At 44.1% G+C, this 25,832-nt stretch overlaps 1 protein-coding gene across 3 annotated transcripts in view; it reads right to left on the reverse strand.

The window, feature by feature from the left end:
- Positions 1–25,832, reverse strand: part of Slc24a3 (solute carrier family 24 member 3) — a 487,613-nt gene that overhangs the window by 39,198 nt on the left and 422,583 nt on the right. For all 3 annotated transcript variants that reach the window (XM_004840887.4, XM_087188635.1, XM_087188636.1), the window contains 2 exons: positions 13,502–13,576; positions 3,657–3,682 (listed from right to left, as the gene is read on the reverse strand). In XM_004840887.4, coding sequence (XP_004840944.1) covers positions 3,657–3,682; positions 13,502–13,576 — 101 coding nt within the window. The remainder of the gene's footprint in view (positions 1–3,656; positions 3,683–13,501; positions 13,577–25,832) is intronic.

Below are 25,832 nucleotides of genomic sequence, written 5' to 3' on the forward strand. Positions count from 1 at the left end.
GTAAGGTAGCTTTCCAGGGTTGGGAAGAAGCAAGTGTGGTGTCCAACCTCCCTCAACTTCTGCCACAGTTCTTGGCCTCTCTCATAGCAAAACTCCTCACAGGATGGGGTGCACACCACTGCACTTGGTGAATGTCTCTAATTTAACATCATCCATCCCCTGAAAGAGATGTGTATGTAGCTTACACTTTATGGCAAAAGTGAGGTTTTGTTCAGAATGATGATCATCATTGAAGAATGATGTTCTTTAATAGAATCAGTGAGAGTTCACTGGAAAGTGAATTGACGTCAATGAAATGTTATTGTCCTATTGAATTATTGTCCTATTGAATTATGGCCAGCACTTTCTAAACAGGTATATTTATATTCTCTCTCCATTCACCCTGCTGGTGCAGCGCTCTCCTTGGCCATTTTTCAGGGATAACTGTGGGATGGGGTTCCCTGCCCTGTGAGTACACAGACTCAGTTTCCCCACACCCTCCTTATACTGACTGTCCTCAGCTCTCTGTGCTACCCTACCCAGGCTTCCTGTGGCCTTGCTGAGTGTTCAGTCACCGATGCTCTTCAGGGCTCCTTCTCTGGTCCCCTCCCCAGTGCCAGGAGCATCCCAGAGTGACCCCATGATCACCTGACAGCCCCCTGCCTCTGCCTCCAGCTCAGTGCCAGGTTTAACTCTGTGTTGCCTGCCTGGCTCTGGGGCAACTGTGCCCCAGGCTTCCTGTTTTAAGTATCTTTGGGGATAGGAGCCTCAAAGCAACTCTCTTGCCTCTTGCCTGTGAATAGAACACCACTATGCAGTGCAGCAAATGGGGACCCCCTGATCTCAGGAAGGATGAGTCTCAGAGAATGAACAGTGATTGGGCTACAGTGGTGGTTCAAACTTCCCTGGCCATCTACTAGGTCAAGAAAGAAGACCTAATAGTGATCAGAGAGATGGAAAGTGGAAGGGTGCCCCTCTTTCTTTCTTCTTTCTGTCTTCAACACAAGTTTAATGGCTGGAACCACAGCAGATATGTTGGGATCATTAGGGAAAGACCAAGAGATATGAAGAAGTGTTGTGATATATACATCTGGGATACTTGATATGTGAGAAAACAAACCATTGTTCTTTTAATCCACTGTGGCTGGGTTCTCTGTGGCCTGGCAGTAAAAACACACCATGTCTGGGTTGAACATGCTCTCCTCAAGAATGCTGCTTCAGGAACAGTAAAGGACTCTAAACTACATACGACAGGGATACCTTGTCTTTGTGTCCTCTCTGCCGCCCTCTTTGATGGTGGGTCCCACATCCAAGGAATCGAGGAGTCAGCCAACCATGGGTTGAAAATATTTGAAAAAACTTTGCATTTGTACTGAACAGGTACAGGAATTTTTCTTGTCACCATCCCCTAAATAATGGAGTATTCCAACTATTTTCACAGGATTTACATTGTATTAGGTATTACAAATCATCCAGAGATCAAAGTATATGGGAGAATGTGTGCGTGGGTTATATGAAAAATAGGACATTTTATATAAAGGACCTGAGCATTCACAGATTTTAATATTTGCAGGGGGTTCTGGAACCAGCCCCCACCATGTACCAAGGGACAACATGTTTGTATTTGGCAAAGCACATTTCCTCCGGAAAAGCACTCTTGTTTCAAAATAAACACAGCTGAAATTAGTTTTCCTTTGCAGATTTGGAGTGAACTGATTACCTGCCCTGAAATTTCTAGGACATGCTGGAATAGTCTCTAACAAGAACTAGAATTTGCTGTTTTGAGGTATTATCGAAATGTTCTTGTGCTTTCATTACAGATTGAAAGCTCTGATTTTAAAGAGCGAAAGCAGCCCGTATGCGCAGCACAGCTTTTCAGTAAAATTACTGCTTGGGGTTGGCCGGGTGGGGGGCAGGTGAAGCGAGTGGTGAACAATATCTTCAAGTTCAATATATTTTGCATTCCTTAAATGAGGAGCTGAGATCCCTGGGTGTCCCAAAGCAGTCAAGGGCCAATGGTGCAGTTTTAATTTCTCGGCCTCACTCATGTGAAAAATGCTCTCCGTCAGCCCATGCATGTAATAACAACAATTATGCAACAGGCCAGGCCAGCACTCCAGGAATGATATTATTCTGGGGCTGCAACTTCCCCTCTTCCCTAGAATTGAGCTGTGGCTCTGAATGATAAATTATTCCAACACCCTGCAGGCAGACTAAGGCACACTTTGCAACTTATTTATCTGTGTCCTCCTCAACTCTAGGAGTGGGAACCTGGTGCTCAGACTGAGGGCACTGGTGACCTGTCTCCTTGCAGAATCCAGACCCCCTCAGCTGCAGGCTTGGGGCCCTACACTAGTATGGCTCACTTATCTCCGTGAAACCCTGAAAGATGAACAGGAAATAGATGCTATATATCTGTTTCTTGCCCCGTACCATCTAAGATACCTTAAAAGACGTTTCTATGGTGACGACTGAAATGGGCTTCCCATGAGGTCGCCATTATCTCTTCTCACCAAGGCTTTCATCTGACAATGCCACTAAGATGGAAGAAGAGCTCCCTCGTGACAGTACCCCCAACCTGCGATGGCCTTCTTCAGTGTTTCTCTGCTCAACAGCTGCATTGTAGTTCTGAGATCCACTGTGACCATCGCTTGCACTGTCCTCAGGGTGGCATCACGAGCAGGTCTGGGGACACCAGGCCGCACCGCAGCACTAACTGATCACTAAGGCTGAGCAGCAGTTTTATTAATTGTGCCACCATTTTGCACAGAATTGTTTCTGCAGCAATCTATCATCAAGGCTGTAAGGAGGAAAGGCCACTACTCCATTGGGTGACTGGTTCCTGCTGATATCAGGAAGCTCCTCCTCACCTCTGGGCTGGGACACTCCCGGGCATCTTGGTCACTTCTGGGTGTCACTATTACTCCAAAAAGACCTCTGTATTTCTTATGAGTTGCTGTGGAGATCAGGTGTCTTAAAGGACACTCTCCTGGCTTTTCCTCTTCTGCCCTCTTCGATGGAGAAGAGGGAGATCAAAAACATGTCATATAGCTAGCATATGACATGTCATTTGCCATCCTCAGATTCTGGAAAGTCATCTTTGCAGAGGTGGCCTGAGGTCACCTGCCTCCTCAGAGGTGTCTTCTAACACAGAGCTGCCCCCTCTCACAAGGGTTAGAACAAAGGGTTAGCCTGAAAATGCTGGCAGATGAACTCCACTTGCTCTTGCTCATTTTTAGCTTGTAGTAATACCATGAAAGTCTAGAGTCACTCCTGTTCCTAAGAAGTTATTTCATACCATTTGACTCTTGAAGATCAAATATTCAAAAAAAGTAACAAGACTGCACAGCACACTCAATTTCTGTTTCCATTTCAAACACATTTGACTTGCTCAGAACTCAAAAAGGGACAGTTGGTCAAAATGCAAATATACTTCTGTATGTTTAATTTGGGAATTTTTTCTATAAAAATCACTGATTTTCAGAGCTGTAACAATTTTTTGCAATATCAGGCAGAACTTTAATGGGTTAAAGGTCACTGACGTGCCCAGATCTTAAATTCTAGCTTTCCAAGATATCAGGACAATTTCCTTTATTTTCTGAATCCTAACTCTGGCCTTCAATAATTTGGCTCTGACATCGCAAGAGATTGTTAGAGGGGAAAAAAGAGGTACTTACCAAGAGACTTTTTCATCATATATGAACTGCGGAAAAAAAAGAGGGATTAGATATCACACACACACACATATATGTGTGCACATGCACCATGCTTTGATTGTGTGTTGCCCACCATTGCTGCTGCTGATACACTGGGCATTGGGGTTGAGCTGGAAGCACCTGTAGGCCTACTCCCTTGGTGACCATTAACTGTGAGCTGTCAACCAGACTAATCTCCCTAGCAGATTCTGGGTGACTCTGTGGATGATTGACATGGAGGCCAGCAGACTGAGCAGGATGACCCACCCCAGTTGTGGGTGACATCACTAACAGCCTGGGTAGAATAAAAATGGGAAAGAAGGAGGAAGTGTCCCAATTTGAAGAGCTCCGGTCTTCTTAAGCAGGTGTGTCCTTTGTTGCTGTTGCCTTTGGACATCAGTCTCCATGTCTCCATTCTCTTCAGTGTCCAAAGCTCACCCACCAGGGAGCTTCCAGGCTTTAGACCTTGCACTGCTTTTGCACCCTGGATCCCTCTTGTTCCATGGCTTTCATCTTGGGCTGAGCTGCTACTGGATCATCCAGCTCTCCAGGGTGCAGACAGCCATTGTGGATTCTTCTGCCTCTGACCCTGTGATCCACCTAATAAATTTCCTTGTGTAATTATACAAATACTTCCCATTGATATTATTCCTCTAGAGAAATCTATTCCTCTAGAGAATTCCTCTAGAGAACAAATAAACCCTCGTACTGGTTTAGTCTTCAGCCACTATTGCTTGGGAGAAGGTGGTATTGGCAGAGCGGGGTGGGGACTGGGATGGAGGAGTGAAGCAGCAGATGATCCATCTCTTTCTGTAACTTTTGCCTGACAGTGGAGTAACAGCAAGTGTTTTTCCCTTGCTTTGTAAAGTGAGATGCATTACAGCACTGAGGTCTGGAAGAGGAGGCAGGAGGCCAGTGGCCATGCCCAAAGGCTGGTTTCTTATATGCCACCTGTGAGGTTTCTACACAGCAGTGCACTGTTTAGCACCATCAGAGTTTTTATGTATACACTAGAAAATCTGTGTTTTCAATATTTGCTTTTAATTGGCTTTTCTTCTTCCTGGAAATAATTTACATCCAGCCAGAAGTGGAGGATCAGCACCCCTTGCCATCACATAGAAAGGGTGAACCTGAAAATTAAATTCAGCATCAACAGTGCCTGCAGATCCTGGCTGAACACTGCTGGCTGCCCATGCCCTGAGCCACTGGCTTACCCTTTGGTTAGGGTTTGGGTTAAGGATGGTAAGAAGCAGTGAGAGATATAGGTGCCAAACAGATTTCCTCCTCATCAGTTAGGACCCATGGAAAATACATTAGATTTAATTGACTTAAACCCTCATCCTTTCATCATAGAAAAGCATTTCTCAATTTTGATCCTTTGATTTATATAAGGAGTCAAGTTGCAGGAAACAACTTTGCTGTAGAACTGGTTCTAGAGCTCAGCCCCAGCTCTTAACTTGGTGTTGTTTTTACGACACACTTATCTGTCCAAATGACCAGTAGAAACCAAATGGGCACACTCATTTCATTCAACTGGAAGCCCAAGACATGGCTCAATGCTCTTGCTACACTCATGAAATGAAATGTGACTGCTTTCAGTATTAAATGGCTGTCTCTTCACAGGAAGGAACCCTCAGAAACCTGTCTCATGACTGTCCTGGGATAGTCTGTGTAAAGTCCATTATGATGTGGAAATGTCGTTCACAGTGTGGGCATTGCTTCAGTCCCTGGTGATCATCATTATCTCCAGCTGTCCTGAAATACAGACAGCACCTCAAAGGCAGCTCACAAGTCACATCAAAAGGACTCTCCAATTATCTGAGAGGTCCAAAGAGAAGGAGTAGGAAGAAAAAGTAGCCACGTTTATTTATTCCTCGTTCCTCCTAACAAGCCATTGAAAACAGACAATGGTCTCATCATTTCCACTCCTCTCATCCTTGTCATTAGATTCAACAAGTTGACATTTGGATGAAAATGTCAAATGGGAATGGGAAGATAATTAAAGAAATCAATACTCTAGGTTTGAAGGTGTGGAGTCCATTTCTCCAAAGGCATTCACTGCCATTCTCTTCTATCATCAGCTTTAAAAATAATTGTCAAGAAATAATGGAACAGGCCAAATTATTTAAGATGGAAAATGTTTCTATAAATCAGTTAATTCAATATTAGTCTTAGTGATGAGTTGGAACAATCAATTCATAGCCACTTAAGAGAATACAAGATACTGGGAGAGAGTTGATTAGACAGGGCAATTTAATTTTCTTCTGTCTGGGAAGAAAGGCAATGCCATACGATATGAACACAGATTTTAGGATGCCCTTGCTCTGTGTGATTGTTCCCACAGACAGGGGCAAGGTCCTACAAAGGAGTCTTGGGGAGGTCACTCACTCTGGGAGAAAGTACTTTTTCTATACTTTCTGTGAACCAGCCCTGATTTTAGTTATTGATTATTGCAGTGATCGGATCAAAGAAAAATGACAATGGGCTTCGTTGTACAAAGGACTCAAAACCAAGAATAGTATTTACAGGGAGCTCAATACATCAGAGAGATAGTGGGCAACGCTGGATGAGACTGGGTGAGACACCCCGTGAAAGACAGGGCAGCACGTGCTGAGGTGGAGAGGTCGGGTGTGGGAGCCCTGGGTGTGAGGTGAGGTTCCGGAGGCCAGAAAGGGAAAGGGAAGGGCAGGGACCTGGAAATGTCCCAACAACAGGTGCAGTCTTCCTTGTGGTCTCCATGTGTGGTGTGAAGTCGCCTCATCATTCAGGGGACATAGTGGCAAGGAAGGACACAAGGCGAGAACTCAGCTGTGCGCGCCCAGTGACCAAACACCATGTGGGTTTGTCTCTCCCCTTTGAAAGCACTGTGCAGAGAAACAAGAGGACTCCAAAAACAATAAAATGGGTGAAAGGGACTGAAAATCAGGCCTGTGAGAAAATCGATACGGAAATAAGCTTGGGTCTTGTGAGGAAGGGCGGTCAATGGGTCCGGAACCGCCCCCGTGCGTTCAGTGGTGCTGTGAATGAGGAGGAGGAAGCCGGGCAGGGGCTGCTGCTCAGCAGCACGGGTAAGGCTCTGGGTTCACTCATAAAAATTATAACAAAAAAATTAAAGAATTCTAATTGAGGAAACAGGTGCAGATTGCAGAATCTTCCTTCAAGGGGACATTGCTGGACCATGTGATGAGGCATTATGGTCACACTGAAAAGGACAGGAGCTACTTTTGCTTAAGGCTGGGGACGGTTGGAAGTGATGGGTTATTCCTTACATATTTTATTTTATGTAATTCTCTTGAGATAAGTAAGTACTGCACAACCCTCAGTTTTTATATTCTAGCTGTAACATGAAAAAACTCCCATCACCCTTATAGGATTCCTAGTTTATAGGAAAACCTGAAACCATTCGCACCCCTTGGCTAAATGAAGACTGCACGCCAGTTCCTCACTGTCGCCACTAGGTGGCGCTTACATCCTAGCCCGCCATTCCTGAGTGAAGTTGGAATGAAGTCAAATTCAAATCCATTATCAGTTTTCAAAGCTCTGATAAATCTCCTGGAAGGAGGGCAAGCACCTCAAGGCTGACTGGAGAGCTTTCAGCCAACCTACTGCTGTCAGAGGCAAGGTGGTGTTCTAGGGGCAGTACCCACCAGTGTACCTTCTTGGGGACAAGTCACCATTCATGTGAGTCTTAACCCACTGTGGCCTTTGTTACCGACCCAGCCTTTCCCAGGGTGACTCCTAAGAGCAGGCCTTGGGAAGCCTTCTTCTTTCTTTGCTCTGGGGATTGTGTTTGGGTCAGGCTCTGAGACAGCTAGGAGATCATGTGGGATATGCTGACTGGAGCTGGCCCCTGGTTCACTGAGCTGGCCGGGCAGGTGTGCCATCCTTGGCTTTGCCCTAAGGTCTCTATGTGTCCTGTAACTGGGCTAACCATGAACAGACAGGAATGAATTTGAAAAACATCACTCATTTCCTCCAGGCTTTGGAGAACTGGCTCGGTTCCATGGAAATCGGCTTGTCAATCCTGGTACCTGCTCTAGTCTCTTCCTAGCAGACAGGCTGACACCAGGCAGGTGAGATCCCAGATGTCAGAGTAGGAACTAGCAAGGTAGGGGCTGCTCCAGATAGAAGAGCAGAGAGAAGACACCGGGGAGTGTCCTGGGGGCCAAGGATAGCCTAGCTCAGTGTCCCATGCCATGCTTACTGTCGGACAGAACCACAAACCAGGCATGGATGCGTTGCCGAAGCTTAAGATTTCATAGCCTGTATTCTAATCACTGGCTCTGCTAGAATTTTAAGCAATGAAAATAATAGGAGAAAATCAACACCATTATTTTCTTTCAAGAGTATGAAACCTTGAACATCTTCCTTTCCTTCTTATAAAATAGAAACAGCATTCCAAAGACCCTGTCCTTCTGCAGCATGGGAACCTCTCAATTGGGCTGGAGTCCTCACTTCTTCACCCCTGGGAACTGGAGGTATAGATGCCTGCCTGGGCCAGTGCACTTTTATTGGAGGAGAGGAATCAGAGGGATATACTAGAAAGCGGTCTGCTACCTGCACTGCGGTGGTTTACATGTGAAGGTGATCTGGGAATTCTTACTTGAGGACATCTAGCAGGCTGGTGGAAGGTGGCAGTGATTGCAAGCAGGCAGAGAATAAAGACAACCTAGAGTCAGGGCTTGACAAAAGCTAACCCTGTATTGCAGGGCACAGGGAGCCAAGGCTAAGAAAATGAATTTAGGATACAGAAGATGAAGGTTGTACCAGGCAGTGCAAAAGCAAGCACACACACAAATAAGATCTCCAGGTCATTTTCCGTGTCAAAGCTGAGCAGTGCCTCCTCGTGATCTGTGTCCTCCAGACAGCTGCCCCTGGGTCCTTGTTCAAGGAACACAGGCAAGAATGGCTCAGCCCCATTGAATCCTGAGTCTCTGCTTGTTGACGTTATGAATGTCTGTGAGAATGTAGGTATATTTTCTATGGGAGAATTTGTTCACTAGACCTACATGTCCAATATGGTAGCCATCTGTGGCTATATCAATGTCACTTGATTAAAATTAATAAAATGACAGATTCTGTTCCTTGGTGTCACGAGCTGCTTTTCGAGGGCTTGGCAGCCACACATGGCCAGCACAGAGTTGGACATTTCCATCGCTGCAGAATTCTGCTGGAAGCTGCTATGGTATAGATGAGTGTCCCCAAAGACCCATGGAGATCCAAAGGTCCCTAGGGCAGCCCTGTAAGAAGGCAGGTGGGATCCTTAAGAGGAGCAGCCTAGCAGGAAGTCCTGCGGTCACTGGGACCTTGTCTCCTTTTCTCTCATGGTTCTTGGCTCATAACGTGCGCAGTACATGCCACCAGACACTCCTGCCCTGATGTGGCAGAGGCCCAGAGCAATGGGGCTACTGGACCTTGGACTGGAGCAAATCTCCTTTCTAACTGCCTCAGGTATTTTGCAATAGTAACTTGAAGCTGGTGACTAGAAAAGCACTGACTATCTGGCAGGTGCATCACCCCAGCCTGGTCTCTTCCTTTCTGTGGGATCCCTTCACCTCGGGGTGCTGCAACGAGCCGGGAAAGGAAGAAAAGGAAGTACAACTGGGGCCACCCAGCTGGGGCCAAGGGCTCTCTGGCCCATCATCTGGAGAGAGGCTCAAGTGCCAGGGAGCCTGTTCCACAGGGCTCTGCTCCCTGGGGAATTTCTCCCCTTGCTGCTCAGGGAGAAAGGTAAAAACAGGATTTCTCTGAGGACAGCTGTTAGACTGGTGATGTATTAAATCATTTGCATTTATGTAAATTACATGATTATGTAAATTACAGTAACATTTCAATACAAGGGACTGACAGGCCTGCTGGAATTCGGAGAAAGGGCAGGACAGAGAGCCCAAATGCCCACAGGGCAGGAGAGAAGGTGTGGCAGCTGCAGTGACCCCTGGACATCAATCTGTGGGCCTGCGGGGAGGATGCTCTCAGGGAAGCACCGCAGGGGACACAGAATGTCCAGGGCCTGGTGTGGGTGACATTTCCTGGCAGGACGCTTGGCTGGGATAGGAGAGGGCAACAAGAGGCCTGCACCTTATGTTTTGAAACTCTAATTGCTTTAGACAATGACCCATCTTAATTTCTTCTGCTTTCTCCTTAAAAAATACAAATCAACTAGAAAATAGAATAGAGCAAACTTTAGGTGAAACCTCCATATCAAAGTGAGTCCATTTTGTATCTCTAAAGGAGCAGTGTTCCGCTGTGTTGGTTGCAGAACACGCACTTGTGTCTCACGCCTGGGGCTGTGTTTTCTGGCCTATTCATGTGCCCCAACTGTGTCTGCGCTGGACCCTGGGACCAAGGATGCTCTTCGCATCTCCAGGCTGCCCTGCACCTTCTGGCCTCAGCATCCCTGCTGTGTGCATCTCCAGGCCCCGTGCTTGTCCCTGGCTCCTCTGCACAACTCTCTGGGGCCTCGTGACAGGGACATCTATAGAAACGGCAGCTGAACCCACTTACATGGGACTTGCTCTGTGGGTGAATGAGCTCTTTGTTGTACAACCTCAGGGGACCAATAATCACGCCTTCTGAACATTTTAGAGACATGGAAGGGGGAGAGCATTAAAAAAAAAACTTTAAAAATTAAATAAATTGGGAAGGTTGGTGATTATTTTGTGGGTAGGAGTAAGGGCTTTTGAATAAAGGAATTTTAAATGCCAGTGGCAGAGTCCAATAGAGAAGCTTAGTGTTACATAAGGAAAACCAGAGGGAACATGATTTTGTTACCGTGACATTTGGGGAAACATAGTAAGAGGAGAATAAGAAATATTGATAAAAAGCTGCAGAGTGTTCAAGCGGCAGCCTGAGGCTGGGGCAGGGAGTGGATGTGGGGACACTGTGAAAGCCACTTTACTAAGCACTGTGTTTCTGCAGGGTTTTTGTCTGGGTTGAAAATGACCCCCAGACTCTGGCCACCAGTTAACTGTCAGTGATCCCGCACATGAACACAAGTCGGGATTCGGGGGGGTCTGAAGGGGCTGCCACGATCTTTTCCCCTGGGAATCTCAAATTGACTCTGAAATTGTAACAGCTCAGCCACAGAGGACAACCTCGAGGAGCAGGTCTTCGACACATTTAAGGCTGTGTTTCTCAGAAGCCTTGTCACACTACCAGAATCTGGTCCCCTGGGGTTGGGGGAGATGCAGGTTAAATGAAATTTCCTGGGTCCTACCTACAGCCTGTGCTCTAGGTTTTTGCTTAACCATGGACGCTTGGATTTTGTTTTTGATGGTTTTGGGGATTGAACCAAGGGTCTTTGCACTAAGCTACATCCCAGCCTTTTATTTTGAGACAAGATCTTCCTAGGTTGCCCAGGCTCAGATTGAACTTGAGATTGTTCTGCCTCAGACTCCCAGAGTGCAGGGATTACAAGTGTGTACCACCATGCCTGGCTTGGGTTCTGCATTTTAAATAGGCTTGGTGGCTGCTTCCAGGGCACACAGAAGTTGGAGGAACACCCATCGAAGTGAGAAGGACCAAAAGCTAGCCTAGAGGGCTCAAACCTGAGCTTTTCCATTGTTTCTTAACAACAGAGAACTGCAACTGTCCTCAAAATCACAAAGCCCACCTTGGACAAGGGGTCTGCGGATACACAGTCCAAATCTCTAGGCCATGACAAAGGCTTCCTTGACTTTGCAGCTTGGTTCTGTCTGCAGGAAATGCAGAGCTGCTGGGTGGCCTCATGCTCAGCCGGCTCAGCTCTGTGACTTGGGCACTGCACCTGAGGGCAGGGGCAGCGGCTCAGCCCCAAGACCAGGCTCGGTGAGCGTCACCTGCAGCCCTTAGGAGCCAAGCCTCTGTGCATCTTCACATGTCATTAGCGACAATGACATTTCTGTATCTTGGACAGGTCTGATCAATGGGATGGAAGATGTGTTATTTCACACCCAGTCTGGGAGGCATCCCACCGGCATGGGCAGCATTGTCATTGAGTTGCTGAGCCTGTGCTCAGGGAGACCTTGACCTTCTCTGATGCTCTTCATCACTTTTTCTTTATGAGTGTCGTCATCCCATTCTGGAATTCAGGAAGGTCCACAGTTTTGTTCATTTACTTGATCCCCTCACCTTGTCTCTTAAAAAAAATTAATTTTCCAAAATCACCCAAATGTCTCCTAAAAAGGCAGAAGACAGGCAGGCTCATGACCAGCTTGGGTCTGTCCACTGCAGGATAAAGTCTGCTAGAAAGTGTTTTGGACATCTGGGCAGAGGCAAAAAGTCCTCAAGGCCATGGGACTCAGACCTTTGTCACAGGCAACAGTTGAGAGTAGGAACCCAGCATTCATGCCTGTCCTAAGTCCCCTAAGCAGGCCTTTAAAAGATCACACAGTTCTCAGTCCCAGCACAGCGTCCTGGGCCCTTCTGCTCTTGAAGTGGCTCTGGTCACCCAGGTTATCAATGCTTTAACCTGGGAGCTTTGGAGGAAAAGGTGCAGAGCAGGTACATCTCAATTTTCAGGGCACGGTGGTGATGATTTGTAAACCAAGATCTCCAGTGCCAGAAATTGAATGCCCTGCCTGGTTCCTTGTGGAAAGTCTTGTATCAAATGTCATCTCTGCCTTGTTGGTACAGAGTTACAAGGAAATAATTACAGGCAAGTGCTCTGTGAAACAGGCAAGTAGACCCTCTAGTGGGTTTAGTCCTATCTTTTAGGTAAGACAACTAAAATCCAGAGACTGATTTCTCCAAGGCCATTAGAGCTAGGGAGGAGGTGTATTAATCAGGGTTCCCCAGATATACAGAATTAATAGACTATAATATGTTAATTATAAGGTATGAGCTGAGTTATTATGGAGGCTGGAAGTCCTATGACCTGCTGTCTGTAAGAGTCAATAGTGCACTTGCAACCCTAGCCCAAAGGCCTGGTCCCCAAGCCCTAGTTCAAATCCAAAAGCCCAAGGACCAGGAACACTTGATGTCCATCTTTTCTCAGAGGGCCTGGTAGCTGTGCTAAGGAGTTTGGGTTTTCTCCACTGGTGCTACTGGTCAGTTAGACAAGGGGTGAGCAATCACAGGCATGCTTGGTAGGGACTTGGATGGCTCTGAGAACTGAAGGGGTTAGGGGAAACAAGTCGCAACAGTGTTACTGCTTTGTTACCTGCCTTGACCCAAGGGACAGCTGCCTGTCAGTTCAGGCTAGGGGTGTGGAGAGCTATGGGGGAACACCTGGGGAGATTTTCACAAGGTAGAAACTGACAGGACAGTTAAGCCAAGTGGATATAATGGAAGTTATAAAAGATCAACTTAATTTTTAGACTGCGGAGCTAGGGTGGGAATAGGGGCTGAACTAAAGGTAGAGGGTTCAGTCTTGGGGGACACACCCAGAGTTTGGTTGAGGGCATGTTGAGTCAGGCCATGAAGATGCCTAGTAGAGTTATTTATCCCAGCTGGACCTCGGGGGAGACATCACTGCTAAGATCACAGCTGTGAGGGCATGGTGGGGGTGCTGTGGAGAGAAAGGGGATATCCCAGAAGGGCTCTGCTGAGTGACAAGGGGGAGAAGTTAGTTCCAAAGCCAGGGACCCTTGCCAGGGAGTCATGGCAGAGAAGGAATGGGTGGGAGGGTGACAAATGCTCTGGACCCTGACCATCTAGGATGAAACTCCTGTTCAGAGCACCCAGCAACCAGGTAGGGATCTGGTGACTGACAATGGGATGAACAAAGAGCCACCTCCACCTATAGATGGACACTTGCTCATTTGCCACCAGAATCCCTGAGTGGAACTCAGTGTGCATAGCACTGGGGCCCAGAGCACGGAGGGGATGGAAAGGGGACAGTGACTCACCACAATGAGCGCGACCACAGAGAGCGTGTAGTAGATGGAGTCCCTCAGCAGGCACCAGGAGGACAGGGCCACCACCTAAAGGGACAAGAAGACAGAACGAGACACAGGGGTCAGGCTGTGTGGGCGAGGTCTGTGGACTGCGACAAACCAGAGACTCGGTCTCCTATGTATGGGGCTGTGCTGGCCCCGACGTCCAACACACAGATGTTCATTGGTGGTCTGGGCGACTGTTCTGGGTCCTCTGAGACAGAAAGGCAGGACTGAATCTCAATTGCGGTGGAGGAGATGGCAAGGACAGGAAATAGAGAGACTCAGGGAGCACTGCCCACCCCACATGACTCAGGATGACGCTGAGCAGGCAGGATGTCCCAGGTGTGGGGCGGGCCAAGGAAGGGAGTAAGGCTGAGAGGACCCTTGGTGCAATTGCAGGTCGGCCTCAGTGTCACTAACATCCAAGGACTTTGTCCATGGGTGACTCAGGCGCCTGCTGCCGTCCCTACGCCTGAGAAGCCCTCTCAGCCAGGACACAGAGAAGCTCTGTGTAGTCCCCCTTGCCCCATGTCTGTTGTATGCTTGCCCTTGATGGCACTTGACCCCTGGTTAACCAGAATTAAATCAATTTGGCCAGTGATTGGGAGAAAATGTTATTCTTAGCATCTGGGACATCACCTTAGAGAGATGCTGGCTTTGCCAACAGGCACACTGCTGAAGGCTAGAGCAGCTGTGACTGCAGGAGAGAGGCCTGTGGGTTCATCAGAAAAGGCCAGGTGCACACTTATAATCCCAGCCCTCTGGGAGGATGAGGCAGGAGGACTGCAAGGCTGAGCCCAGTCTGGGCATCTTAGTGACTTAGGGAGGCCCTGTCTCAAAATACAACATAAAAAAGGGCTGGGGATAGAGTTCAGTGCAAAGACCCTGGGTTCAATCCCTGTACCAAAAGTAAAAACAAAACAAAACGAAAGAAAGAAACAAGGGCCAAGACTGGGCCCTGCAGGGAGATTGAATGAGGTGGGGACTCAAGGCGGATACTGGTGCCTGGGAGGAAGAGTCACTTCCTGGTAAATCCTTCAAAGTCTCTTCTCAAGGGCTACGTAGTAATTTTCCTTTGTGTACAGAGCAGGTCCACTTGGGTGGACCAGTACGAAGGTGTCTGGGAGGGTCACAGAGCCACGTCAGCAGCCATCAGTGGGCTGTCACCCCCTCTTGCCCAGAGAACTCACTACTCCACAGCCACAGGATGTTGGTCTGCCTGCCCTTTGCCCTTGCCCTTGGCCCAGTAAGTGACAAAGGACACAGCAAATGTCAGCACTCTGAAAGACCAAGGACAGGCACGTACTGTGCCAGACAGGAGAGGGATCCCAGGACAGGGCAGCCTTCCGCACCTCTGCTGTCTCTGCTTGCTCTGCCATCCATGAAGCCAACCACAAGAAGGCTTTCTGCTCTCAAATATCATGAAAGATGAGACTTCAACAGAACCACAGACAGATAACAAGGCAGGCTCTGTCTGTTGCTGCAATCTCCCACGTGTTACACCCACACTTAGGTGTTTTCTACTTCTACCCCATTAGTTTTTGCAGAGCTGTTACTGATGCCAGGGTTCCCTGCGGAGGACTCACACATTGCAAGTATTCTCTATTCTTTCATCATTCTCTCCTTGTACTGTAAACTCTCAGAACCTATAGGCATCACTCGCCTTCTATGGAACAGATTAAACTAAATAATTCACTTACCAGCAGGTCATAAAAGGTCTTGAATATTTATTCAATTTATTATAATCAAACAAACTGACTTACAACATGTGGCAAATAGCAGTTCTGAATTCTTTTAACCAATCACTTGGGCTTTTAGTTACAGGAGACAGATTGAACATATACCATTGCCGTTGTTCTTTCTTGTACTATAACAAGAGAACAGTAAAGGAAATTTTAAAAACATGACATGAACCCTCAAGCCAAAAAGAAGAGATGATCACAGCAACAAAATTTTGGAAGCCAGGAAACAGAAGAATAATCGGTCATCCATCTGGCAGTGGGGGAAATTCTGGAAGTGGAGCTAAAGATGAGCCTGGAAACAGAACAAATGAAGACCGCTTAAAGATTTAATGTCCAAGTGCCCTCCTTCATCTCAATTAGCTCAACTACTGCTGATTCTATCCTGCACCGTAACAGAAAAGCAGAGATCCAGCAGTAGAACAGAAGCTCCAGAAAACGGAGAAAACAGAGAGGAAGAAACAATCAAATCAATGGTTCAGGAGCAGTTCCCAGCAGTGAAGGACTTCTGCATTTTCAGTCAAAGAGCCTTCTGAGCATTTGGCACAGTGTGCAAACAAACAAGACCTAGGCAAGATACATAATCACAACTTTTCAGAACATTGGGACAAAGAACAGTCATTAAAAACTACAAGAGAAAAAGGAAGAGAGAAAGACGTTTATATCAAAACAGTCAAAACCAGAGGGATATTTAATTTCTCAACAAAGATACAAGTACTGGAAGCTAGAAGGAAATGGATAATGCCTTCAAAGTTAGAAAAATGATTTCAACCTGGAGTTCTATGCTGAACTAACTTATTAATTAAGAGTGAGAAATGAATAAATATAAAAGTTTAGTTGTTTTAAAAAATTTATCCCCTATGCACCCTTTCTGAAAAAGTTACTGGAGGATGTACTCTCCCCCCACAAGAGAATAAACTACTGGGCATACATCATGTTACAACAAACCCCAATACTTAGGGACTAGAACCTGTAATAATAATTAGAAGAGGTGTACAGAATAATGGTGAGGGAAGGTTGTAGAAGGAAGATAGAAGACCATCCTAAAATGAAACTTTTGCAGTAGGATTAATGGGTAACCTAGTCAGACTGGAGCAGAGGACTCCAGAAGAAGTAATACCAAAAGAAGAAAATCGCTGGAATGTCTGCTAATTTTGAACCTATAGAGAGGAAGTTAGAGAACTCTAGGAACAGAACATAGAAAACTAAGCAAACAAATAAAACATGCAATTATGAACCACGAAGAAAAGCATAGAACTATGCCTAGAAGATGAACCCTTGCATGGTCACAGAGTCAAAATAAATTAAGCAGACTACTATCTCACCAAATCTGTGATAAATTGTTTGGAAATAATGGAGTTTGAATGAAGCAAAAAGAAACCTGAATCCCTCTCTTCATGCCATGAAGTCATGGAACATTCTTGCAACTGAAAAAACAAATAGCTATTGTCTAAGCATTTATAGAGCAAACTAAGCAAAAGTCAAACAAGTAGAAAGGAATCCCATAGACGAGTGACACAGAAACTGCTGGTGGGACTGGACAGTGGTTGATTTCCATAATAAGGCTTTAAAAACTGGTTGCCTCTTTAAACTCTGCATGTATATAAATTTAATAAAAAATAAGAAAGGGAAGTATAATAACTATCCACTTAGATCTACTGCTTCAAGAAATATATCTCAGAATAGATCTAGGTGTCAGATATGAGTGGATAGTGCTATATTTTCTCTCATTATACAGAGAATTATTTTTAACGTCTGGCCTGTAATCAAATCTCAGCCCAGATTCAGAGTCCACCATTAGCAAAACCAGTTTTCTCTTCTATAGATGGGAAGGTGGGAACGGAAGCACAAATAAGGGGTCAAAACAGGGAATATTTTCTTTCAATGCCCTAGAAGGAATTTGAAGACAGGTACCCCCCACCTCCATCATTCATAATCCTGCAGGATTTCTAGTGAGGGATCTGATTATGAACTCATGACCCCTTCCACCTACTTTCTCATTTTATTTTATTTTATTGGTACATTTTAGGTATACAATATAATGACATTCATCATTGGAAATTTGCACCTTTACATAATCTCTCTTGGTTCTTATTTTTTCCCCCTTCCCCTGCCCTCCCTTCAACCCCTCCATCCCTCCCTATTTATAAAGACTTTGTTTCCATTTTTTCATTTTCTCACATTAATTCCACTCCCTTATTTCCTTTCCCCTACTCTACCTACCTTTCTTATTCCACTGCTAATCACAACACACTTCCTGCAGCCAAAGGGATTTAATCTCCTTAATCCTCACAGCAACCTAGTAAGTCTGGGCTTATGCCCATTTGCTAGCAATCTGAGCTATACAAAATTGAGAGATTTGGCCAAGATCACATTACCAGTATTGGGGAAGGAGTGAGATTTGAACCCCTGAAGCCTGGGTGTTAGGACCCTGTGTCTATGCACTATGCCACAGTGCCTCAATGGTGGTTACAATGAAAAACACTTATTTGTGGTTTACTTTTCACCATTATTTTAAGCCATTAGGGCAAGGATGGTAGAGGTTATAGCCAAAGAGAGGAATAATTGAATGCTGAAAGATTTAAAAAAGTAGTGGCCACGGTTAAATTTAAAAACCAACTTCATTAAGTAGATTCAGGGTAAGCAATCAAAGCAAAAAGGATTATCATAAGGACTACAAATATGGACATAGCTATATTCTAGGAGGAATAGATATATTCAAGGAGAGACTGAGTTAAAGAAATAATGGAACTACTTATCCATTTACCTGGTTTTCAAAGACAAACATTGTGTCATTGAGAACTGAATGTTTCACTTTCCTATAACACAAATAGCCCCGTCCTATGGGGTCCACACATTTCCCTTTGCTTCTCAGTGAAGGATCTTTTTGAAAAATGTAAAATGTCTATTTGGAGGCTATAACCATGTGACTGAGACCCTGGGCACATGTCCTGGCAGACATGGACCTGTTGGTATCAGAGTGGGAGGCCCTTGGCACCTGCTGGCAAGTGGTGAAAATACAGCTCATCTTCCGTCACACTTTGTAAAATGACAACAAGGAAGAAAGGTGAGTCACTCTGAAGCAGAGACCAGAAGAGGGGTCCATGAGGAAATCAACAGTGAGTAACTTTGTCCCCGATCTCATCAATCAATAATCCAGATGATGCGGATTCTAAAAAGCCATCCACCAGGGCAAACTCCTCCACACACTCAAAGTCTGCTTTTCCCCCATAGCTCTAGGAATTCCTCCCAGTTGGAATTTCATCTTGATATTTCTTTTTCTGTTTCTATTTCTGGAACGTACTTCACACATTCTCTAATGAATATGCAGTTTCAGTTTCCTTCCCATAATTTCATTTAGCTTCAGAGTGGCATAATGCAGAAAAAAAATCACAGTTTTAAAACAAAGGAAAATACATTCTCTTCTGTTCTGGAATTCTGGCTCTCTCTAGGAGGTTAAAAATAATTGTTTATGATGAAACTTTATGTTTTATATGGAGATGTATGGTAAACCTATATAGATCTTATATACATAATAATATACACAATACCTATGGAGATACTGTGCATATATAATATAGTATTTATGACAATTTTTCTGATGAATAATGGGCTTTGACATTGCAGGTACATTTTAAAAGGCACAAGCACCCTCCATTTCTGAGAGGTTGCCTTTTATTTAAAAAAAAACTATTGAAACAGACAAAACACTGCTGTAGTTACATGACATGAAACTGCTATCATCTCAGAGAAATGTTATTTCACACAAATTTCATGGAAAAAAGATTTGAGAAATCATAACATGAGTTCTGTTCCAAGATTTTGAGCTGACACAATCTCTACAGCCAATTTTCATTTCATGAAATGCAGCCACACAATCTGGAGCCAGGAAAGGGCTCTGAGTGTCCCCAGATCCATCCGAAGACATTGATGGCACTGTAGTTCAGACAAGCAAGGGCCTGACATGGGGTTCTCCTTCCTGGGACGTCTTGGTGCTGTCATCATCCATTATTCAAATACACATTTACAGGCCTTCTGTACTGGGAAAAAACCACTGGAATCTAAAGGCTCTGGTTTTCTAGAAGTTAAATGTCAAGGAGCTACGTCCAGCTGCCTCACCCAGCCCAGCCACAGCAATCAAGATCTCCTCGGTCGCGCGGAAGATGCTGAATCACCCCGCTGCAGACAGGCAGGTCTGCCCACGCCCTACCGAGGTCCTGAGTCGCACAGAACACGCCAAATCAGCCTGCTGCAGACAGGCACGTCTGTGCACGCCCTACCGAGGTCCTGAGTCACGTAGAAGACTCCAAATCACCCCCCCTGCAGACAGGCAGCCACCTGGTTCCACACTACAAAGACGCAGGGGACACCAGATCACCAGACCAAGGTACTGAGTCCCACTGCTCCTGGTCCAGAGGAAGGGGCTTCCCGGTCACCATCCCTCCTGCTGCTCCCAGCCCAGAGGAAAGGAGTTTTGGGCCACCTTCTGTCCCGCTGCTCCTGGCCCAGAGGAAGGGGCTTCCCGGCCACCATCCCTCCCACCGCTCCCGGCCCAGAGGTAGGGGCTTCTGAGCCACCATCCATCCTGTTGCTCCCAGCTCACAGTAAAGGGCTTTTGGGTCACCAATCCTACCACTGCTCCCGGCCCCTGTCCCACTTCTCCCAGCTCAGAGGAAGTAATCCCTGCAGGCACTAACAGCCCCCCGCCCCAGATGAAATGAGAAAACACATATATAAGTCTCAAAACCAGACTTCCAGATCACGTACAGAAACCCCAAAGGGAAATGAGATGGAACACTCTGATACTCAACCACCTGGACCCACTGAACTGGCAACAAAAGGGGATCTGGAAAAAATGAAATCAGAAATAATTTCTCAGATAACAGGAAAAATTGTGCCCCTAGTGGAAGACATGATTAATAAATCTAGAGAGGAGCTCAGGAACATGATGGAATCCCAACATAAGAAACAAATAGAATCCATAAAACAGATGCAAATAGATTTCCAGGACATGAAAAACTCCACTGAAAGTCTACACAGCAGAATAAGCCAATGTGAGGATAGGATTTCAGATACAGAAGATAAGATTGCAATTAGTGACCAGGAGAAGAAAAATTGCTTCAAAATTATAAGGGAACATGAGAAATCAATCCAGCAGCTGCTAGATGATGCAAAGAAGAATAACATAAGACTGATTGGGCTCAATGAAGAAACAGGAGAGAGTGCAGATGACATAAAAAATCTCTTCACAGAAATAATGGCAGAAAACTTCCCAAGCAGGGGAAAAGAGCTTGACATACAGATAAGTGAGGCATATAGGACTCCAAATAGCCTTGATCAAAAAAAAAATCTACACATAGGCATATAATTGTTAAGATTCCAGAAACTCAACAGAAGAACAAAGTTCTACAAGCAGTGAGAGAAAAGAAACAAATCACATACAAAGGAAAGCCCATCAGAATCACAGCAGACTTCTCAACACAAACCATCAAGGCAAGAAGAGCTTGGAGTGACATATTCCAAGCCCTAAAAGAAAACAGCCTCCACCCAGATTGATGTACCCTGCAAAACTATCTTTCAAAATTGATGGAGAAATAAGATACTTTCATGACAAAGAGCACCTTAGAAACTTTGTGAATACCAAACCAGCACTCCAAAGAATTTTACACAATATCCTAGGAACAGACATTGAGGATCACAACCCCAGGAAGCAAAGCAGAATGAACCCATCTGGCATGACAAGAAATTAAATGTAAATGGGGAGAACCCAACCAAAAGAAAAACTCATGGCAATGACAAGTCAATACGTTTCAGTTATAACCATCAATGTTAATGGTCTCAATTCACCAATCAAAAGAAATAGACTGGCAGAATGGATCAAGAAGCAAAATCCAACAATATGCTGCATACAAGAAAAACACTTAATTCAAAAGGAAACTCATAGACTGAAAGTTAAAGGGTGGAAAACAATATTCCATGTGATAGGAACCCCCAAAAAAGCAGGAATATCTATCCTCTTTGCAGATCAAGTAGATTTCAAACCAACACTGATTAAGAGAGATGAAGAAGGACACTATATCCTTGTAAAGGGAACAATCCAAAAGGAAGAGATGACAATCATAAATATCCATGCGCCAAACACTAGTGCACCCAACTATATAAAACAAATACTAACGGACATGAAAAGTCATATATGCACTAATACAATTTTTGTGGGGGACCTCAACACCCCACTGTCACAAATAGATAGATCAACTAGACTAAAAATAAGTAATGAAATACTAGAACTCAATCGAACTCTTAAACAAATGAACTTAACAGATGTTTACAGAGTCTTCCACCCCACAAAATCAGAATACACATTCTTCTCAGCTGCACATGGGTATTCTCCAAAATAGACCACATACTCACACATAGAACATGTTTAAGTAAGTGCAAAGGAATTGAAGTGATCCCCTGTATATTATCAGACCATAGTGCGATGAAATTGCAGATCCATAGCAAAAGAAACTCGAAAAATTTCATAACCATGTGGAAATTGAACAACACACTGCTGAATAACCAATGGGCCACAGAGGAAATTAAAGAAGAAATCTGACAGTTCCTTCAATTAAATGACAATGACAATACAACATATTGGAATCTATGGGACACAGTGAAAGCAGTCTTATGAGGGAAATTCATAGCAGTGAATACACATATTAGGAAAACAGAACGAGCCCAATTTAACAACCTGATGCTGAACCTCAAGCTTCTAGAAAAAGAAGAAAGGGACAACCCCAAAACTCATACAAGGGAGGAAATTATAAAGATCAGAGCAGAAATCAATGCAATGGAGACTAAGAGAATGATACAAAAAATCAATGAAGCCAAGAGTTGGTTCTTTGAAAGAATCAACAAAATTGACAAACTCTTAGCCAACCTCATAAGAAAAAGGAAAGAAAAGGCCCAAATCCATGCAATTAGGAATGAAAAAGGGTGAAATTACAATGGACCCAGCAGAAATCCAGAGGATCATCAATACCTACTTCCAGAACCTATATGCCAATAAGATGGACAACACAGAAGAAATGGACAGATTCCTAGACACACATGAATTACCAAAGTTGAATGAAGAAGACCTAAAAATTCTGAACAACCCAATATCAACCAATGAAATTGAAAATGTAATTAAAAACTCATCAACTAAGAAAAGCCCAGGTGCTGATGGCTTCACTGCTGAATTCTACAAGACACTTAGAGAGGAACTGCTGCCACTACTGTTTAAACTCTTCAATGAAATTGAAAGGGAAGCAATATTCCCAAATTCATTCCTGGAAGCAAGCATCACCTGGATCCCCAAAGCAGAGAAAGACCCAACTGAAAAAGAGAACTACAGGCCAATCTCACTAATGAACATAGATGCAAAAATCCTTAATAAGATAATGGCAAACAGAATGCAGAAGATCATCAAGAAGATCATACACCCTGATCAAGTGGGATTCATCCCAGGGATGCAGGGATGGTTCAATATACGAAAATCAATCAATGTAATACACTATAGAAATAGAGCCAAGGACAAAAACCATATGATCATCTCCATAGATGCAGAAAAAGCATTTGACAAAATCCAACATGCATTTATGATAAAAACCCTACAAAAAATTGGAATAGATGGTCTCTACCTCAAACTGATAGAAGCCATCTATGAAAACCCAACAGCCAATATCATACTAAATCGTCAAAAATTGAAATCCTTCACATTAAAATCAGGAACAAGACAAGGATGTCCACTATCACCACTCTTGTTGAATATAGTTCTGGAAACATTAACCACAGCAATTAGACAAGAGAAAGAAATAAAAGGAATAAAGATAGGTAATGAAGAAGTCAAATTGTCATTATTTGCAGATGACATGATACTCTATATAGAAGACCCCAAGAACTCCACCAAAAGTCTTCTAGACTTAATAACCAAATTCAGTCAAGTAGCTGCTTACAAGGTCAACACACAAAAATCAATAGCTTTCCTCTACACCAATGACAGACTCACTGAGAGAGAAATAGGGCAAATAATTCCTTTCACAATAGCATCCAAAACACTGAAATACCTAGGAATCATCCTAATGAAAGAAATCAAAGACCTCTTCTCTGAAAACTACGGCACTCTGAAAAGAGAGATTGAAGATGATACCAGAAAATGGACAGGCATCCCCTGCTCCTGGGTAGGAAGGATTAATATAGTGAAAATGGCCATACTTCCAAAACTGCTATACAGATTTAATGCAATTCCAATTGAGATCCCAGCAGCATACTTCATGGACCTTGAGAAAACAATCCAAAAATTCATTTGGAACAAGAAGAGACCCAGAATAGCAAAAGCAATTCTAGGTAACAGAGACATGGCAGGGGGTATCACCATCCCCAACCTGCAACTATACTACAAAGCTACTGTGATAAAAACAGCATGGTACTGGCAAAGAAACAGACTTGAGGACCAGTGGAACAGATTAGAAGATGCAGAAACAATGCCAGACACACTCAGCCATCTCATCTTCGACAAAGGAGCCAAACACCCTCACTGGAGGAAAGATAGCCTCTTTAATAAATGCTGCTGGAAAAATTGGGCTTCAACTTGCCAAAGATTAAAACTAGACCTGTATCTCTCACCATGCACTAAACTAAAATCAAAATGGATTCAAGATCTAAATATTAAAATAGAAACTCTGAACCAGTTGGAACAGAGGTTAGGTAGAACCCTTGAAGACATCGGTGTAAGAAAAGATTTTATGAACAAAACCTCAGCTGCCCGTGAACTAGCACAAACAATCAACAAATGGGATCTCTTCTTATTAAAAAGCTTCTGCACAGCAAGAGAAACCACCAGCAGTGTGAAGAGACAACCCACAATGTGGGAAAAAATCTTCACCTGCTCTTCCTCAGATAAAGGTCTACTATCTCGAATCTATAAAGAACTTAAAAAGATCAGACCTCCCAAATTTAAAGACCCAATCCAAAAATGGGCATCTGAAATGAACAGATATTTCTCAGACAAAGAAGTAGAAATAGCAAATAAATACATGAAAAAATGTTCAACATCACTGGTCATTTGAGAGATGCAAATGAAAACAACACTGAGATTCCACTTCACTCCAGAAAGAATGGCTGCTATCATGAAATCCACCAATAACAATTGCTGGCGGGTCTGTGGGGAAAGAGGAACCCTGCTCCACTGCTGGTGGGAGTGTAGACTGGTGCAAGCACTGTGGAAATCAGTATGGAGATACCTCAAAGAACTAGGACTGGAAGTCCCATTTGACCCTGCTATTCCACTGCTGGGGATCTTTCCCAAAGAATTAAAAGAATCATACCACAATGATATATGTGCACCCATGTTCATAGCAGCACAGTCTGTGATAGCTAAAACTTGGAAACAGCCCAAATGCCCATCAACTGGAGACTGGATAAAGAAAATGTGGGGTTTTTTTTATAAAATGGAGTACTACTCAGCCATAAAAAATGAGAAATTAGAGACATTTATAGCTAAATGGATGCACATTGAGGCAATACTCTTAAGTGAAATAAATAGCACACACATGTGTAAATACCAAATAGTTTCTCTGGTGTGAGAAACTGAAAGTGTAAATAAGGACTAAATGTATAATAGGTAATGTGAAATAGGAAGAAAAGGGTCAAAGGGGAAGGAAGTAGGAGGGCTGGGGGAAAGGATAGAAGGGAATGGGATTAATATGAGAATATGGAAAAATAGGAACAAAATCTTTGTAAATAGGGAGGAATGGAGGGGTTGCAAGGAGGGCTGGGCAAGGGTGAAAAATAAGAACCAAGAGAGACTATGTAAAGGTGCAAATTTCCAATGATGAATGTCATTCTATTGTATACCTAAAATGTACCAATGATTAGAATGAATAATCGATAATGCAAAATAGGTAGAAAAGGTCCAAAGGGGAAGGTTAGTGGGAGGGGCAGGGGAAAGGAAAGAAGGGAAAGGAAAAATGATGAGAAATGGAAAAAATGGAAATAAAGTCTTTGTAAATAGGGAAGGGCGGAGGGCGTGCAGTGAGGGCTAGGAATGGGGAAAAAATAAGAACCAAGATTCATTATGTAAAGGTACAATTCCCAATGAGAAATGTAATTGTGTTGTATACCTGCAATGTACCAATAAAATAATTTAATTTAAAAAAAGAAGTTAAATGTCAAAAATGTACAGGAAGAACTGGGCTACAGGCAGAGACAATACCATGTCTTTGTAAAGTAGGATGGACTTTACAGCCAGGAACATAGAATAAATTCATATTTTAAATTTTATATTTTTCTAGGAAAACTCATTTTGAGTTCTAGGTCTTTTTGTGGGACAGATGATGAGTAAAGAAGCTGCTTCTGGTGATATATTCAAATAAAAAGAGTCTGTGTCAGGACCTCAGACATGGAACAAGCTCTTAAAGGCTCTTCATTGAGCATGCTGAACAATAGCCATGGTCACATAATGACTTGGAGGTCACATGGGCCTCAGAAGTGACTTTTCAATCACTTGCAACATTAAATGCATAGCTTTCATCTTAACT

The sequence above is a fragment of the Heterocephalus glaber genome, unplaced genomic scaffold, assembly GCF_053883595.1.
Source record: "Heterocephalus glaber isolate CG9 unplaced genomic scaffold, H.glaber_assembly_v1.0 deba00001532, whole genome shotgun sequence".
Lineage (NCBI taxonomy): Eukaryota > Metazoa > Chordata > Mammalia > Rodentia > Bathyergidae > Heterocephalus > Heterocephalus glaber.